Below are 16,336 nucleotides of genomic sequence, written 5' to 3'. Positions count from 1 at the left end.
TGGACATCCTCTTCCAATCGATGTTTGGCATTATAAAGCCTTGCCATAAGAGCTTAACTCATCATCATGCCACCGAACTCAGAAGCGGACGGAGTGAAGGACGCAGTGGACGAGCTGAGGCGCCAGGCTAGTGATCCAGCGAGGTTAAGGTGCCGGGATCGAGCCCACATGTGACAGGGTGTAAAAACCTTGGAGTCAACTTTGTGTGCAGACTCTTTCAGTGTTGTCACAACCCCTAGTGTACAGTACACAACCGTGTGCACTTAAAAGAACCCACGAATCTGTTGGTAAATGACCATAAGCTGGCCACATGGATACGTGTAAAAACCTAGTTGCGGATACAGCAACGTGCAGTAAACTTGGACAAAGTACTGTGGCTATGTGTCCCAATCCACCCAGCTGTGAATGGGTACCTCGTAAAGATGGGAAAGCCACTCTACCTTGGTGCGCCTATTGGCTGCACAAGTTGTATGATCCCCCGGGAGTTGAGATTGATAATACGACATCAAATATTCGAGGGGAAAACAAAAGCGCCCTTGAGCAGCTGAGCTGGATATTGACGCTATACAAATATTAGTTTAGCGGTGAAGCTACCCAATCTGCCTTACCGTTAAAGAAACGCCACAGATGACATCACGCTTCACCCTTACCCATAGAATGATGACAGTTCAGAGTGTGGCTGAGGGTGACTATGAACTGGTGTGGCTACACTGAATACCTTTATTCAAGGATTTGAACGGCATTTTGATACACATCAAGAACTTTATAGATTACGTCTTCTGTGATATGAGGAAAACGTTTCGGAATATGTTCTTTATCATCGGATTCACTCCTCAGATCGACCGCCTCCGTGGTGTAGTGGTTACAACGTCCGCCCAGAGAACGGAAGGTCGCGGGTTCGATCCCCGACCGCGTCATACCAAAAGACGTTAAAATATGGTACTTGTTGGTCCCTGCCTGGCGCTCGGCATTAATGGGTACAACAAGGACTGGTGGGCTCGGAGTCAGTATAATGTGTCTGAGTGGGGTATTCATGCTTCACTGCGGCATGGTATCTCAGTGGGCTAGCACTATAAAACCAGCTTAAGTCTGGGCTAGTACAAGCAGCCGCACATACACATACACACGCATGCACGTCGTCATATGAGCGAAATATTCCCCCAGCACGACGTTAAACCCAATTTCACCTCAACTCACTCCTCAGATCATAAAAATTGGCATCCATAAAGTTCGTTTTTAACCTGCATTCAACCGACTTGAAGCATGTCCTGATTTGAGCTATATTTTGGCCCATAACCATCTGTTTTAAGGTATCTAATCATGTAACTGATCAAGGCCTAAAAAGTAGTGCAGACAGATGTGTATTCCCAGGGGGGAGGGTTTACCATGAATTAGCTGGACACTTTATGACTTGGACGATCTGTACACACACCGTATACCAGTTTGACTACGAGGCTAAAAAAAATCGCGGATTAGTTGTGACATGATGGTTTAAAAGAAACAGAACTGCGTCACAAGTAAAATGAATAAATCTAGAAACGGTCTGTATGGCTGAGTGAGTGAGTTTAGGTTTACGCCGCACTGAACAATATTCCAGCTATATGGCCGCATTCTGTAAATAATCGAGTCTGGACCAGAAAATCCAGTGATCAACAGCAGAAGCCTCGATCTACACAATTGGGATACGAGGACATGTGTCAACCAAGTCAGCGAGCCTGACCACCCGATCCCGTTAGTCGCCTCTTACGACAAACATGGGTTACTGAAGATCTATATTCTAACCCGGATCTTCACGGGTACTGTGTGGCGGACTGGTCAGATGGGATTACCGTGTCACGATACATGTAAGTAAAAACAAGCACAGCAAAAATAACTTAGTTTCCATTCTTGCGGAAACCTAAAGGATACTGGGTAATGTAGGTTTCCGCTAGGTTTCAGTATCCGGAAACAGACAATGCTAGTTTCCGCATAGTTTACAAAACTGAAACTAACAAATCTAGGTTTCCGTCAGGTTTCTACAACTGAGTTTCCATTAAGTTTCAGGTCGCTGAAACATTCACGGAAAAATGAATTAGTTTCCGTTGTTGCGGAAACCTATTGGATACTGGGTAATGTAGGTTTCAGCTAGGTTTCTGTACCCGGAAACTGACAAGTCTATTGGTTTCAGCTTAGATGAAATGGCAAACTTAGCTTTGCGCTGTTCCAATGGGGGGACTATTTTTATTTACTGTTACACTTGCAAAATAATTTCTATATACAGAATCCAGCTAGGGTCCATGCAGGGAGCAAAAGCAATAGCCCATTTAAATACTGTACTGTTAAAGTGTTTATGGTTATATGCTAGTTTTTAGTGTACATTTGTGATGTACTAGTTATTTTACTGTCCTTCGCAGACAGGTAAGTATATAAGTTTGTTTTTTATATAATGCACACATTTACAAATTTAAATTTTCGAGGTTAGTTTCAGCGACTGGAAACTACCGGAAATCAACAAAGTTAGTTCCAGAAATGGAAATTTACAGGAAAGTATCATTGGTAGTTTCCATTGCATAAAGCAGCTGGAAACCATCATTGATGGGAACGTGAATGAAACAAACGTAGAGGAAATTACTCCATATATACCAGTATATACAGTATATATTCAGAAACCTACATTAACCTACGCTAAACTGTCTATGTATTCCAGGTATATAAGTTTCAGTTTAGTGATCTCAGTGTTTCTGTACACCAGAATTCAAATAAAAGATACTGTCACATGAAAGATTAATTTCAGGAGCAGTTAAACCTACTTTGTCTCCTTTACGTTTTGTTAGGTACACTCACAGATGCCTCAATTATTGAAGAACGCCGGGTAGGGTTCCACTAGGTTTCGGTTACGGCTTTCCGTTTGTAATTTTTTCTCAAAGTGATACATACTAATACAACTAACTGGGAGTGGTTATGCACATTACACATAGCTGTAGTAAAAAGGACAATAGTTTCGTAAATGTTCAATAAAGAACATAATACAGGCAACAACAAATTATACAGTAGACTTATAGACATAAAATATATTTAAGTTTAACTTCATCTGCCAGTGGTGAAAAATGTTAGGATTGAGAGAAAATGAAGTCAATGAACGGTTTTTTTTGCCTTTTAATTATAGCATTATCATTATTGATCCATTATCATATTTTAAGCACTTTGGAACCTCATAAATTTCTAAAATGGCTTTCTAGATATGTCATAGAGTACCTAAAATGTAAGGGAATCATATTTCACACACATTTGCCCTAAGTGTGACTTAGTACATGTTGTTTGTGGAATAATTTTGTTGAATGCTACAAGAAAAATGAAAACAAAATACAGATATCAAACTTAAAACCAATTAACGGTATAACAAAACTAATGGGCTATTACCTTGTTCGAGAAAAGTATCCATCAGTATCCACATAATGGAACGATATGCCATTCATCGGCAGCTGCCCAAAAAACTGTTCCATGTCACGTGACTGGGTTTCATTGGACACCAAAGATAATACACCTGACAAGTTTTTACATAATGTCCACAATTCTTTAAAAAAAATCAAATAGTGTCGGTTAATCCTCGAAGGAAGGTCGCTGTGTTTACACGACAGAATGTGGGTATATTCGGTGATGTCTTACTTGGAAATAGAGCTTTGTTATTACAGTGAAAATCCTTTGATATTGGAGGGCTGACGGTGCATGTTGTTTTAAGGGATTAACTTTCTGAACTGCCTAGCGAAATAGGTGACATAATAGACATAAATAGACATAATATAGGTAAAATATTCTTTAAAATCTGGTATTTTCTACGAATATCACTTCGTTGTACAATTTATTTTGTTTTCAACTTGGGAATTTAGTGTTACCTGCATGCCTGTCATCCATTGTTCTCCAAATGCGTTCAACCTGACAATCCCTGTGTGCCTTATTGTTGTTACAAACATCACAAATGTCTACTTCACGGTACTAAACCTCTTCAGTATACGTTAGTAACTCTACAAACATAAACCCTACCTTTTGACGGGCCCTTTTGACAAAGACGTCGTGCAAGATAAAAGTAATAAATCAATTAGCGTGTTATCGGTTAATCCTTTCATCTGTGTTTTTTTTTTTAACTCAGCTGATAATTCCTTTTGCTACACCTCCATGCATATATTACATAACATGTAGTACATAAGACCGTAATTTATAACGTTGAATATTTAGTGTAGACGTGAGAAATGCTAAATGGGAATCTTTGTCGTGTAATCTGAGTGATGTTACCACTAATTATACCTGTTATAAATTCACTAAATGACCATCAAGTGAATGATGACAAATAAACGGGTGTGGGTTTATTTCACCAAACACGGTTACAGCAAGGGGAGTAGTCATCGTTGTATTGCATGCAATTTTAATTGCCTACAAAATCTTAGGGCACATCACATTGTTTCTTGATATGATTAAATATCGAGGTAAAAAAACACAGAAATAGGATCCAATTGGATCGGTCATATACGATCAACGCATCGAAAAATCTGAAAGAAAGCTTACACTGCTGGAGTACTTTATTACAGGAAATACATCCACCATTCTTATTGTTTCATTGTTTAGGCTGAGAAATTCTGCCAAGGTGGACAGCTGCCCAGTCCCTGGGTCCATCACGGTCGAGGTAGCAGGTGCTGCCCACCTGGTAGTCAGACCACGTACAAAAATTGTTTTCCCGAAACCGGAAACGCTTGATTTGGAATGAATGAGGCCCCGCGAGATGTGACGGACATTGTAAAAACAAACAATTAACATAAACACATATTGCAGTTATCAGTGTTTTTCTAAACTTGTGAAGGGTGAGCAGACTATTGGCATGTTTACAATAGATTTGAAAAAAATATAATTGAGTACCCATAAGTCTTTGTTTGAAATGCCGCCATCTTTGTGCAAACGTACACGCGCGTGATTGGAAAAAACTTCGTGGTTGTTTTGAAGTAAGTCTATGAGAGTAAGGTACTGGAAATGGCAGTCTGTATAGCTGCTATAGTTTTCTTGACACATGGCAACATACTTGACAATCGAAGCTTTGGAAACAAGGATCCGGGAACTTGAGCGATCTCAACGGAAACCCAGGACAGAGAAATTAGCAGTACTCCGCCCTTGTCAGGTAGGTTTCAGATGAAATGCATTATGTTCTGCTTATCATAGCGGTCAGTTTGCATCGAATTAAACGTTTTCGGTAGGAACCTTTATCTTACAGTAACGGTGCGCTCGCATTTCGATTTCTCTCACGGTTATTAATTTGGACATTGCATTTTGGTGTGAAATCTGTTAAAAACAACATTATTGTTGATACCAACTGAACATTCCGTTAAAATATAACCATAAGACAAATATATATATGTGTTCCTGTACGATGAGTCTGATATTTATATAACTTGATTTTCTGCGGCAGCTCTTTTCGTTGCTAGGCACAACCAACACCATAACCAAATATCTATTGTTCAGTCATTTTTCTGAGTGTAATTTTGTCTCAGTATTATTCTTTTCTTGTCGGACTATTTCAATTATGTATCCAGCTATATTGGAACCGTGTACTGGAGCGGCGTTTATATAAGCCACTTGGCGTGTTCGCCTTTTCAGGTTATTGACGGAATAAAAATATATTTAAAAAAATTGTTATATGCAGCAAGGCAACAGATATAGATGAAACAAGTAGTTCATGATATTTAGGTGGAAAATATTACCAATCGACACATGTTCTTACTCCAAATGTGTGTCTCTTTTTGTTTTCGGCTATTGTGAGAAGAATCATGGAAAAGTTCGTGGAGTCCCTTGAAAATCCATTATAAGTTACTTATTTATAAGGTAAAATAAGTTACCCCAAGTTTTATTATTGCTCGGCATCATAATCAATATATATGTTGGGTTTTATAACATAAGAGACGTCATTAATGCAAACTAAAATTAATATCGCATCAACTCGTTTCTTGTTCTGAATTGGGTAAATCTAGCATTAGTAGAATTGACATAGCATACCATTATGTAGTGCATAATTGCTGTATAATCATGTCGATCATGTTAATAGAAAACTTCTCACACCCTCGCAGTAATGAATGTACCACAATTACTTATTACTTGGTTTGATACATGGTGAATATGATAATAATCAAAATAATGAATGTTTGTCGGATTGTAATAATCTATTATTGGACGAATGAAAATTAACTCATTTGCTTTTCTTAATAGAAACCTTTTGGATAATCTGGAGGAGCAAGATGGACGATCGACGTCGGCAGATTCGAGGAAAGGAAGAAAAACACAGGAAAGATGCTAAAAGAAACAAAAGAATCCGATCTGTAAGTTCCTGAAACTGGATTATATAATATCATTTGTACCGGTTTATAGACTTCCTGAGTCACTTAACTGACATGATGTGCTTCATATTATCACATCGCTATATACCTGTAATAGAATAACTTTCCTTATCTCATGTCATTACCCATCACCGTAATGTGCCATTATATAATTAGAACAAGTGCGGCTCTCAAGAATAAATGTTGGACATAACTTTCGCAATGCAAGAATTTCATTTTTCCTCCCAGAAACGCCAACAGCGCCTGAAGAATCTAGCTACTATTAACTGGACAGAGAAAAGAACACAGAAGGTGGCTGCAGTCCTAACCCCAGAATTGACATCGCCAGTGGTGTCTGGCGCTCCAATGGCAAACATGAAGAACTTGCGACACCATCCAACAATATGCTTTCCAACCACCTAAAGATCTTCCACCCTGGTCATTGAGAATATGATTCATGTTAGTTAGGGATAGGATGGAATGTCTAAATGTACATTTAATTATCTCCTGTAATCACCCTGTTTAGGTAAAAACAACTAAATTTGTTGTTTCTTAGACTAAGATTAAAATGAAATTAATGTCCCTCATATTAAAAAAATGCCAACCCCTCTATAATATTTATTTTCTCTCTCTCTCTCTCTCTCTCTCTCTCTCTCTCTCTCTCTCTCTCTCTCTCTCTCTCTCTCTCTCTCTCTCTCTCTCTCTCTCTCTCTCTCTCTCAAGTGGTTTGTGTGTTTTTAGTGTGAATCAACTGACGGGATTTTGTGACAATGTTTAATTGTAACATTGAAACATACATGATCTATGTTTATGATGAATAAACAGAAATCGACTGACATGATATGTTTATTTTGTATTTATTTATTTCTATGTCCATGTGGTGTTGATTTAACTGTCCATGTGGTGTTGAAATGTAGTTGAAATGAGTTTATTTTATATTTGAATGTATTATGAATAAAATATATGACATAATACATTCAAATATATAATACACTCATTTCAACTACAGTTAATATAGTTGAATAATCATAATTTAAGATGGACATATGGTAATCACTGAATACTAATAATTGAAACCAAATGGAGCCATACAGATTCTGATTTACTGAAACTTATGGAACATGGTTAATGTGATTAATAGAAACGAAAATCAAAGGGAAACATAATTGAACTAAGTAAATAAATGAAACCATCTGAAAGTAGAGGATAAGGGAAACCCGATGGAACCTCATAGGAATCTGCGTAACGGAAAACTCACTGGAGCCACACAGGAATCTGGGTAACGGAAACGCACTGGAACCATACAGGAATCTGGGTAACGGAAACGCACTGGAGCCTTACTGGAAACTGGGTAAAGGAAACGCACTGGAGCCTTACTGGAAACTGGGTAACGGAAACGCACTGGAGCCATACTGGAAACTGGGTAACGGAAACGCACTGGAGCCATACTGGAAACTGGGTAACGGAAACGCACTGGAGCCATACTGGAATCTGGGTAACGGAAACGCACTGGAGCCATACTGGAAACTGGGTAATTTGTAAGTTTCCTCTTTCCGGAAACTTGAAGGAAATGTAGAGAAACAGTCCGGAAACCTAATTGAAACTTAAGTTTCCATTTTGTTTCCGTTAGGTTTCCGATGTCCGGAAACCAAGTTATTTTTGCTGTGAAGGTTGTCAAAAGAATGAGTATACATGTTAAATGTTACAGAAACAAATAATGATCAAAAGTGAACTTATATGGCCATATGCATCAGTATTTATACGTATTTTAAGTGGTGGGATAGCTTAGTGGTTAAAGCATTCGCTCGTCACGCCAAACGCCCGGGTTCGATTTCCCATATGGGTACAGTGTGTGAAACCGTTTTACGCCGCTTTTAGCAATATTCCAGCAATATCACGGCGGGGGACACAAGAAATGGGCTTCGCACACTGTACCCATGTGTGGAATCAAACCAGGATCTCGGCGTGGCGAGCGAACGCTTTAACCACTAGGCTACCCTACCGCCCCTCACCTAACATGAAGACACATACACCGCTCCCCATATATATCACAAAGACAAGACAAAACACATCTGGATAATGATTGTTAAATATTGTGTCTTTGTCCACGCAATAGAAGGATGTAAATTTATACACTTCCTGGGGTAATATTGGCACATTCCTTCAGTCTAAGTAAACTTAGGCTCAATATTATTCGTTACACTGCTATACTGTCTAACAAACCCTAGTATAAGGTCGCGTCAGCTAACCTTTCAGCGACCTATGACCGTCCAATCAAACGCGAGACGGCCGAACGGATTTAACCAATCAGACAACGACTACTTGTTAGGGTTAGGCGGGACTTACAAAACGGTTTTGAGATTTTTTCTTCCCTGGTCGCTGACACTGATCTATCAACAAACGAAAATCCACATAAAACAGAGATATTTGACCTACAGTATATACGCTTAGGGGTTTCTAATGACATGGTTACTATTAGCTTATATTTCCGCAAGATGACATCCTTGAATATTGACAAAAGCTTTTTTTCTGCGACTGTTTACTCATTGCGTCCTCCATGTGTATCACTCGGAAGCGATCGTGAGGAAAACAGCACTCGGAATCGTTCGAGTTTTTGAGGCAAAGGTTCAAACGGTATGTGCAAATGTTAACTTTCGCGATTTCGTTAGCTGTGTTCTGATTGGTCAGTCCAAAAGGTTAGCTGACGCGACCTTCTACTAGGGTTTGTTAGACCCTATAGTATAACCATGGGCGGATCCAGGAATTTCGAAGAGGGTTTTTTTTGTTTTGTTTTTGTTTTGTTTTGTTTTTTTGCACCTGAAACCCCCCCTCCCCCCATTAGCTCCGCCAACGCAAAAAAATCTTCAATGTGGCCTTAAGTCATTTTCAAAGTTGGGGTCCAACCCCCTGACAACCCCCCTCTCTGGATCCGCCAATAATAATACTGGGCCTAAGTTTACTTAGACTGCACATTCCGTGTTCAGTACATACAATAATGTTTCATAACATTAACTATTTCTATGTGAACTCGTGCGATGGCACACATTCAACCAGGTCCATTGAACACCCAATCTAATGCATAAGGGTTGTCAATACGTATCCCGAATCAACGTTTTTCACTCTGACATGCTTAACAAGCAGTGTATTGCAAAGTAGACATGCTGTCTCTTGAATAAGGATGGTATCACGACTTTAACAATGTGACTCTTTGAAGTCAAGACTCGTTATTATTCCATGTTTAGGCAAAACAGTAATGTAAAAGGTTAATCAGTTCCTTGACTCAACAGGAAGGACTGGCATACAGTTTGGTTGTATTCAAGACAACAGAAAGCTAAGGCCGTGACATGTATATGTACAACAGATGCTGTGTATATCGCAGTACACAGATTCTGCTTTACAACACCTCAACAGGGCCCCTGTATCGTGACTCAAACTTAGACCCGGCCATCTTCTGGCGATAGAGCTTCTCGAACTCTTCATATTGTTCAGCTGTGAAAATCTCTTTCCACGTCCCGGCCACACCTGAAATCAGGAAGTGATGTCCTTGATACAGGTAAACAACGGTTATAACGAACTTAAAGGGACCACTTATTCTAGTTTGTTTGTTTGTTTGTTGCAATATTCCAGCTATATGGAGCCAGTCTGTAAATAATCGAGGCTGGACCAGAAAATCCAGTGATCAACATCATGCGCATCGATCTACACAATTGGGATACGATGACATGTGGGAACCAAGTCAGCGACCATCCGATCCCGTTAGTCTCCTTTTACGACAAGCATGGTTCGCTGAAGACCAATTTGAACCCGGATCTTCAAGGGTCCGTTGTAAACGCAGTACTGTACATGGACAAAATTCATTACAAAACAGGCGTATATGTCTGCATATTTACAACCGCAACCGGATGCATGGCGTATGTCCGTCAACAATCGAATCGAAGCCAATTCTTTGGCAAACAGAACGAGAAACGTCCAACGATTTCGGATATACCGGCAGCTAATTATGAGGTCTTGTCACCCAGTCCAAATGAGTCGTCCTTAAAGACACGCAATAGAGTACTTAGGCTAGCTACTCTCGAAACGTTCGTAGCCCTTCTACTAGGGTTTGTTAGACCCTATAGTATAGCCATGGGCGGATCCAGGTATTTTGAGAGGAGGGGGGTGGGTGTTAAACGCCCATTCTTAACACACTGGCTACGATCAAAGTTAAGAATTCTTAGGGCTACGAATGTTTCATGAACAAGGGCTCCGGAACATTATCTAACTAGACTGACTGACTGAGTTTGGTTTTACGCCGCGTTTAGCAATATACCAGCAACATCACGGCGGGGGACACCAGAAATGGGCTTCACACATTGTACCCATCTAACTAGACAGTGTATCGCTAGGGTGATCTTAATTATCGAATGATTACAATGTGCTTGGCCGTCTGGCGTCATAGAACTATTAACATCATAGTTACCGATCATACAACATTGCTGCAATTTAGAAACCGAAGGAAATGTCCTTTTTTCCATGTTTTTGTGTGCGTTTTTTGCAATTACACGCAAACATCGGAAAAATAATATACTTGGATTATTAGGGATTTTGTCCAAATGTTGTCATAGTAGAGACAAATGTTACATTTTGTAATGATGTCTATACAAATATAAATTGCAATGATTTCTCTAACTGCATCGAAAGTGTCACTTTCACACTGCACTTCACGGATTTGCATCACGGTGTCACGTACACACAAGGTATAACAATATGGGCAACGTATGTCACATGCACAATACCTTTCTCATAGTGTTTGCATTCGCCATTCTCCAACCATTCGTAAGGCAATTTGTCAGATTTCATCCTCTCTATGTGACACTTGTCCACAATTGCCTGAAGCAGTTCTTCCGAAGAGTTGGTGCCAAGGAACACGGAAACCTTGCGTAACTCCTCCAGAGGATTCTACAAAACGGAATTACCAAAATATATTTCATCAAAACCTTTCATATGACGTGTGAAAGTAAAGACACGATTCCTTCCGTCCCAGCTCACTCCTCCGTCCCAGCTTAGTTACCTCTGCCACAGGTGTGACGATTCGTCATCTTGCAATATCCATTCAATATAATGTACACGTGACGAGTCAGTGATGAATGGTTTAGACTAAGAAAATATCGTAACACTATTTCGATTCGCGGCATCCTTTGTTTAATAGGTTGTCCGCGTGCTGTCATCGAAGCTGATGGAGAGTAAACGATGCAGCCAGTTTGATATCTATTCTGCCATAGACCTTACTGTCGCAGTTGGGTATATATGAAACAATGTAAAACATTGTGAAGAGAGCTTTCGTTTCTAGTGTTTGATTACCCCGCCGTGATATTTAGCTGTGAATGATGGTATGTTAAGTCATCGCTGCGACGTAAAAGTGCAAATCACATGACGTCACTGAACCTAAAAGCGTCCACTCCTCACGCCGATACTTCATCTCCTATTCTTGACCCATTATGTTTACATAATTACATAACGGCAGTATAGCTTGATTCGAAAAATACAGACATCTTGTTCTACATGTTTACAAAAACCATATAGCAATTCGAAAAACAGACATCATGTATACTTGTACAAAATATACAATTCAAAACTCTCAACTTTCACATCAAACTTATGTCAATAGGGAAGAATATAAACTTTACCTTGTCAAGACTCTTTCTATGCACTGTGCCGTGAAATTATGGCCTTACTGTCTGTTGCACTAAACAACATACATTCGTTCATTCCCCAGGTATTCAGAATGCTCACCGGCTGTGGAGTTATATGATATTTGAAAATGTTTCCGTAAAATGCATTGTTAAGTCTTTAGACATTTAGGCATAACATCAATATCCAATGCAATACTTACCTTCTTCATTTCTTCATAATACCAAAAATGCACATCTAGGTTTGGATATTCTTGGAACACTCTCTCCCAGTCACGAACGTGATCAAACCAAGAGCCCCATATCACTGGAATATAAGCTCAGCAGTGAAGGGATATTTGATTTTTACATGAACAACTTCCAAGCGCTTATATGTAATTGATACATTATCTAAATTATCATCATATCTTCTCAATGACATTTTGATTAATCACTATATTACTTGCAATTGGGCCCAGTTGCACAAAGCTATCATAGTGCTAAGGTGATCGCAACTCCCTAACTTTAACAAAGGCTTACGACAGTCATAGGCTAAGATCGCTTTGTGCAACGGGGCGCTAGCATATTGTGATGTATTATTTTAATTACCTGGTATTGTCAGTATTGGATTCCTTGACATATGCATTGTAGGTAGTAAGAATCATTCAATATACTGTTAGTCCTTTTGATTATGCAAAGGGTTCATACTTCAAATAATTGTCCAGCTAACTCTATCCACAACCATTGAAGATCCGGGTTAAAATTGCTTTTCAGCAATGAATGTTGAAAGAGCCGACGAACATGACATGTGTGTTATAGTATCCCAGTTGAGTAGATCGATGCTTATGATGGCAATCACTTGATTGTCCCGTCAAGATTCAAATACTTACATACGTGCGACGTTAAACAAATCTTTATATATAGTACTAAGACCCCGTCAGTGACAGTATATACCTTGATGGCAGTTTTTAGCGTTACAACATAGGCGCTTGACTCTGATAGGTTTATAAGTATGACCTATATATATAAGATATAAGAAAGGTGTGTCAGTAAATCGAAACAAAATGGCGGACCGGCTCGGCTCGGCTGGTTTCGGTCTGACAAACGCTTCCATCGCTTTGACCGTTGAATAAACTGCACAATTTATGCTCAGTTGACCTCTGTAAAGTACCAAGCTGAGCCGCCATTTTGTTTCGATTTACTGACACACCTTTCTTATATCATATATATATAGGTCATACTTATAAACATATCAGAGCCAAGCGCCTATGCGTTACAAGCCCCTGTGATACAAACAAACTATCCGTCGACACTACTTGATAAGGTCATTTCAAAATACAGAAAGAAGAAAGAAACTTACCCTCCCCTTTCAGACAGAGCGCAGCCCAGTTTTTCCACTTCCCATCATATCCAACAACAGGCCGAGTCGATTGCAATGTGTAGAAAGACACCAGAGCATCTCGCGGATCTCTCAGCAAGTAAACCACTTTGCAGCGCTTCGTTTTCATGTCTTCCGGCAGATACCGGAAGTGAAGGTGGGTGTTTAAAACTCGCGGAGATGGCACGGCATCCAGCAAGCTGATTGGCTGATATTCCATCATGTGGTCCTCTTTTTTCTTACGAATTGTCTCTGTATTACCGTTGAGTAGCATACTGATCATTTCAAACACCCAGTGTGTACCTATGTTGTAAAATATTAGTAAATTCACTAGAACTGGCTATCGATATAGATCACAGAGATCGATAATCGTTAACTAAATATCGATCGATTATCGATAAATATCGATCGTGAACATAATTTAGAAACAGGCCATGAATAGAGTCCTAAATTTGTACATTGTGTGAGATAATTAAAACATTTTTCTATCAGAAAAGTTATTGTACGATACCATTGATAATACAATTTTCATATCGATAATCATTATTGATTTTTCCTATCAGCGATGTTTCCGATTATCAATCATTTTAGCCAGCCCTAAAATACATTAAAATATGTGAATGCATTTTGAAACTTTTTAAAACAAGTTATAAAACACGGATTTGCCACGGGTTGTCAATTTAATCGTTACCTGATCTCAACCAGTTTGCAATCACAATATCATCGTCCCTGATTCTCAATTTGGGCACTTCTTGGATCACGTCTTCGGGGAAGTCCGGAGGTATCCGATTCTCCCCGACCTGTCGCATCGTCATGCTGTATCCTTCGCTGTCTTTTATTTGCATCACCGGCATTTTGGATTAACCAAACTGAATTGAAAATTGGGTGAAACATGTTTGTTCTTGATTCACGAAATTGTACATGCAAAAAACTGTTAGAGTGTGTCAACCAAGAGGTAGTTACCTGTACATTCCAAAATTGCCAATAAAATATTTCGGTATTTTCATAAGTGTCCCGAAGTTAGCGACGCAAGACCAAGAAATTAAGGAAAGGTGAGTGAGTGAGTTTAGTTTTACGCCCGTTTTAGCAACATTTCAGCAATATCACGGCCGGGCACACCAGAAAAGGGCTTGACGCATTGTACCCATGTGGGGAATCGAGCCCTGGTCTTCGGCGTGACGAGCGAACACTTTAACCACTAGGCTACCCCACCGCCCCATTAAAGAATAGTCAAGCAAGACAACTGTAAATGTCTGGTTATGCGTGTGTGTGCGTTTGTGTGGTTGTGTGAATGCATGCGTGGCTGTGTGTCTTGTAGAAGTATGAAAAGAATGACACTGTATATGTTGCATAGGATTTGTCTGCACGGTTGAACACCTTTAATCAGACGTATTTCCCACAACACTTTAAACCCCTGCTAACTTCTTTACTTTGTACAGCATGTAAAAACGACAGCACGTGTTCAGCTAATGCACTATATCCTAATCTACCTATCTCTAACGTTAACGTTTATATTAGCATGTTTTAGGAGCAAGCATTATAATAATACAATCTCCACTATTTATATGTGATATATTTGTCCTATTTTCACGAGACACACAACAGATATAGCACCAAATTAACAGTAATCAATCTTTATTACATACCAGAGACGTGGATCGCTGCCTTGTCCTACTTGCAAGTTCATATATGCCAGCTGTCCTTGAGAGCATATGTCGTGATGACCTTGTTCCTCCTATGGCGGTGTGTATCAGGTAACCTATAGTCCGTTTGGCTCAAAAGCGGACCGATGAATTGCAATCTAACTCGAAAACTAATAAACATAACATACTCAATGAAACGCTGATCATAATCAAAACATCTTACCCACTCTGTGAAGTTTTTGCAGATTTTTTGTCCTAAAAATAATAAAGTTGCTTAACAAACTATCATTAAAATATTGACACAGTTCACTGTTTGTTACGAGGGAGGAGTGCAGAGAAAGGGACAACCAGGTGTTCGAGAAGCACGTTCACAGACAAAGTTATTTATTCATTAACCTGTGCTGTGCCGTCTCCATCCGTTCTCGAACACCTGGCTGTCCCTTTCTCTGCACTCCTCCCTCGTAACAAACAGTGAACTGTGTCAATATTTTAATGATAGATTGTTAAACAACTTTATTATTTTTAGGACAAAAATTCTGCAAAAACCTCACCGAGTGGGTATGATGTTTTAATTATGATCAGCGTTTCATTGAGTATTTTATGTTTATTAGTTTTCGAGTTAGATTGCAATTCATCGGTCCGCTTTTGAGCCAAACGGACTATACCTTATCTGGGGGCAGTCTTTCACCCCTATCATTCGCTGGTGTAAGTAGACATGTCAGCGCACAAGTAACTTCCCAAAACAGCTATATCTTTATGTACTAGCCACAAAAGGATTCTCTTTGTTAAAAGTCTTTCTAAACCTGAAAATGTATCAACAATGAAGCGTTTGTGGGTAAATATTAACAGGTGGACATTGAGATCATACGAAGTATGTCTTTAAGGTCCATGATGTTGACGATAAGTCTATAACTGGTATGCCTACCATAAACTGCTTCTCTGTGTCCCCTCCAACAGAACCAGAGCAGTTGGAGACAGATGTTTCGATATATCCGGACCTACTCTGTGGAACAGTCTGCCATTCAGCCTGAACTTTGAACTGTCAGCGCTCAAAGCAAATCCGAAGACCTACTTCTTCCGAAAGGTATACAATGTTTCCTCAATAAGACCCTCAACAAGTTTTCATTTGCCAGTTCCTAGCCCAGTACAACGCTTTTGAGTGGTTCAACCAGATCCTAGCGTTCTACAAGTAGTTTATAGACAGATAGATAGAACAGGGAGAACTGTAGCGTAACGTATCAAATGGTCATGGAATAGTCTGTTGAAATAGCCCAAGACAATCAGCGTGCTTAACGAACAAAAGTGCGTGGCCATATGCCACACATTGCCAGCAAA

General features: G+C 39.5%; 1 protein-coding gene across 1 annotated transcript; it reads right to left on the bottom strand.

The window, feature by feature from the left end:
- Window positions 1-9,353: 9,353 nt before the first annotated feature.
- On the bottom strand, window positions 9,354-15,101 carry LOC124259206 (sulfotransferase 1B1-like). Its single transcript, XM_046693302.1, has 6 exons — window positions 15,005-15,101; window positions 14,050-14,227; window positions 13,341-13,661; window positions 12,205-12,308; window positions 11,108-11,270; window positions 9,354-9,854 (listed from the first exon to the last, which is right to left on the bottom strand). The coding sequence occupies exons 2-6, from the start codon at window positions 14,210-14,212 to the stop codon at window positions 9,727-9,729; spliced, it is 879 nt and encodes a 292-aa protein (XP_046549258.1). The 5' UTR covers window positions 14,213-14,227; window positions 15,005-15,101; the 3' UTR covers window positions 9,354-9,726.
- Window positions 15,102-16,336: the final 1,235 nt, after the last annotated feature.

This window comes from Haliotis rubra, unplaced genomic scaffold, assembly GCF_003918875.1.
Source record: "Haliotis rubra isolate DU_JTF1 unplaced genomic scaffold, ASM391887v1 Scf712, whole genome shotgun sequence".
NCBI lineage: Eukaryota > Metazoa > Mollusca > Gastropoda > Lepetellida > Haliotidae > Haliotis > Haliotis rubra.
This window is presented reverse-complemented; position numbering and strand designations above follow the sequence as displayed.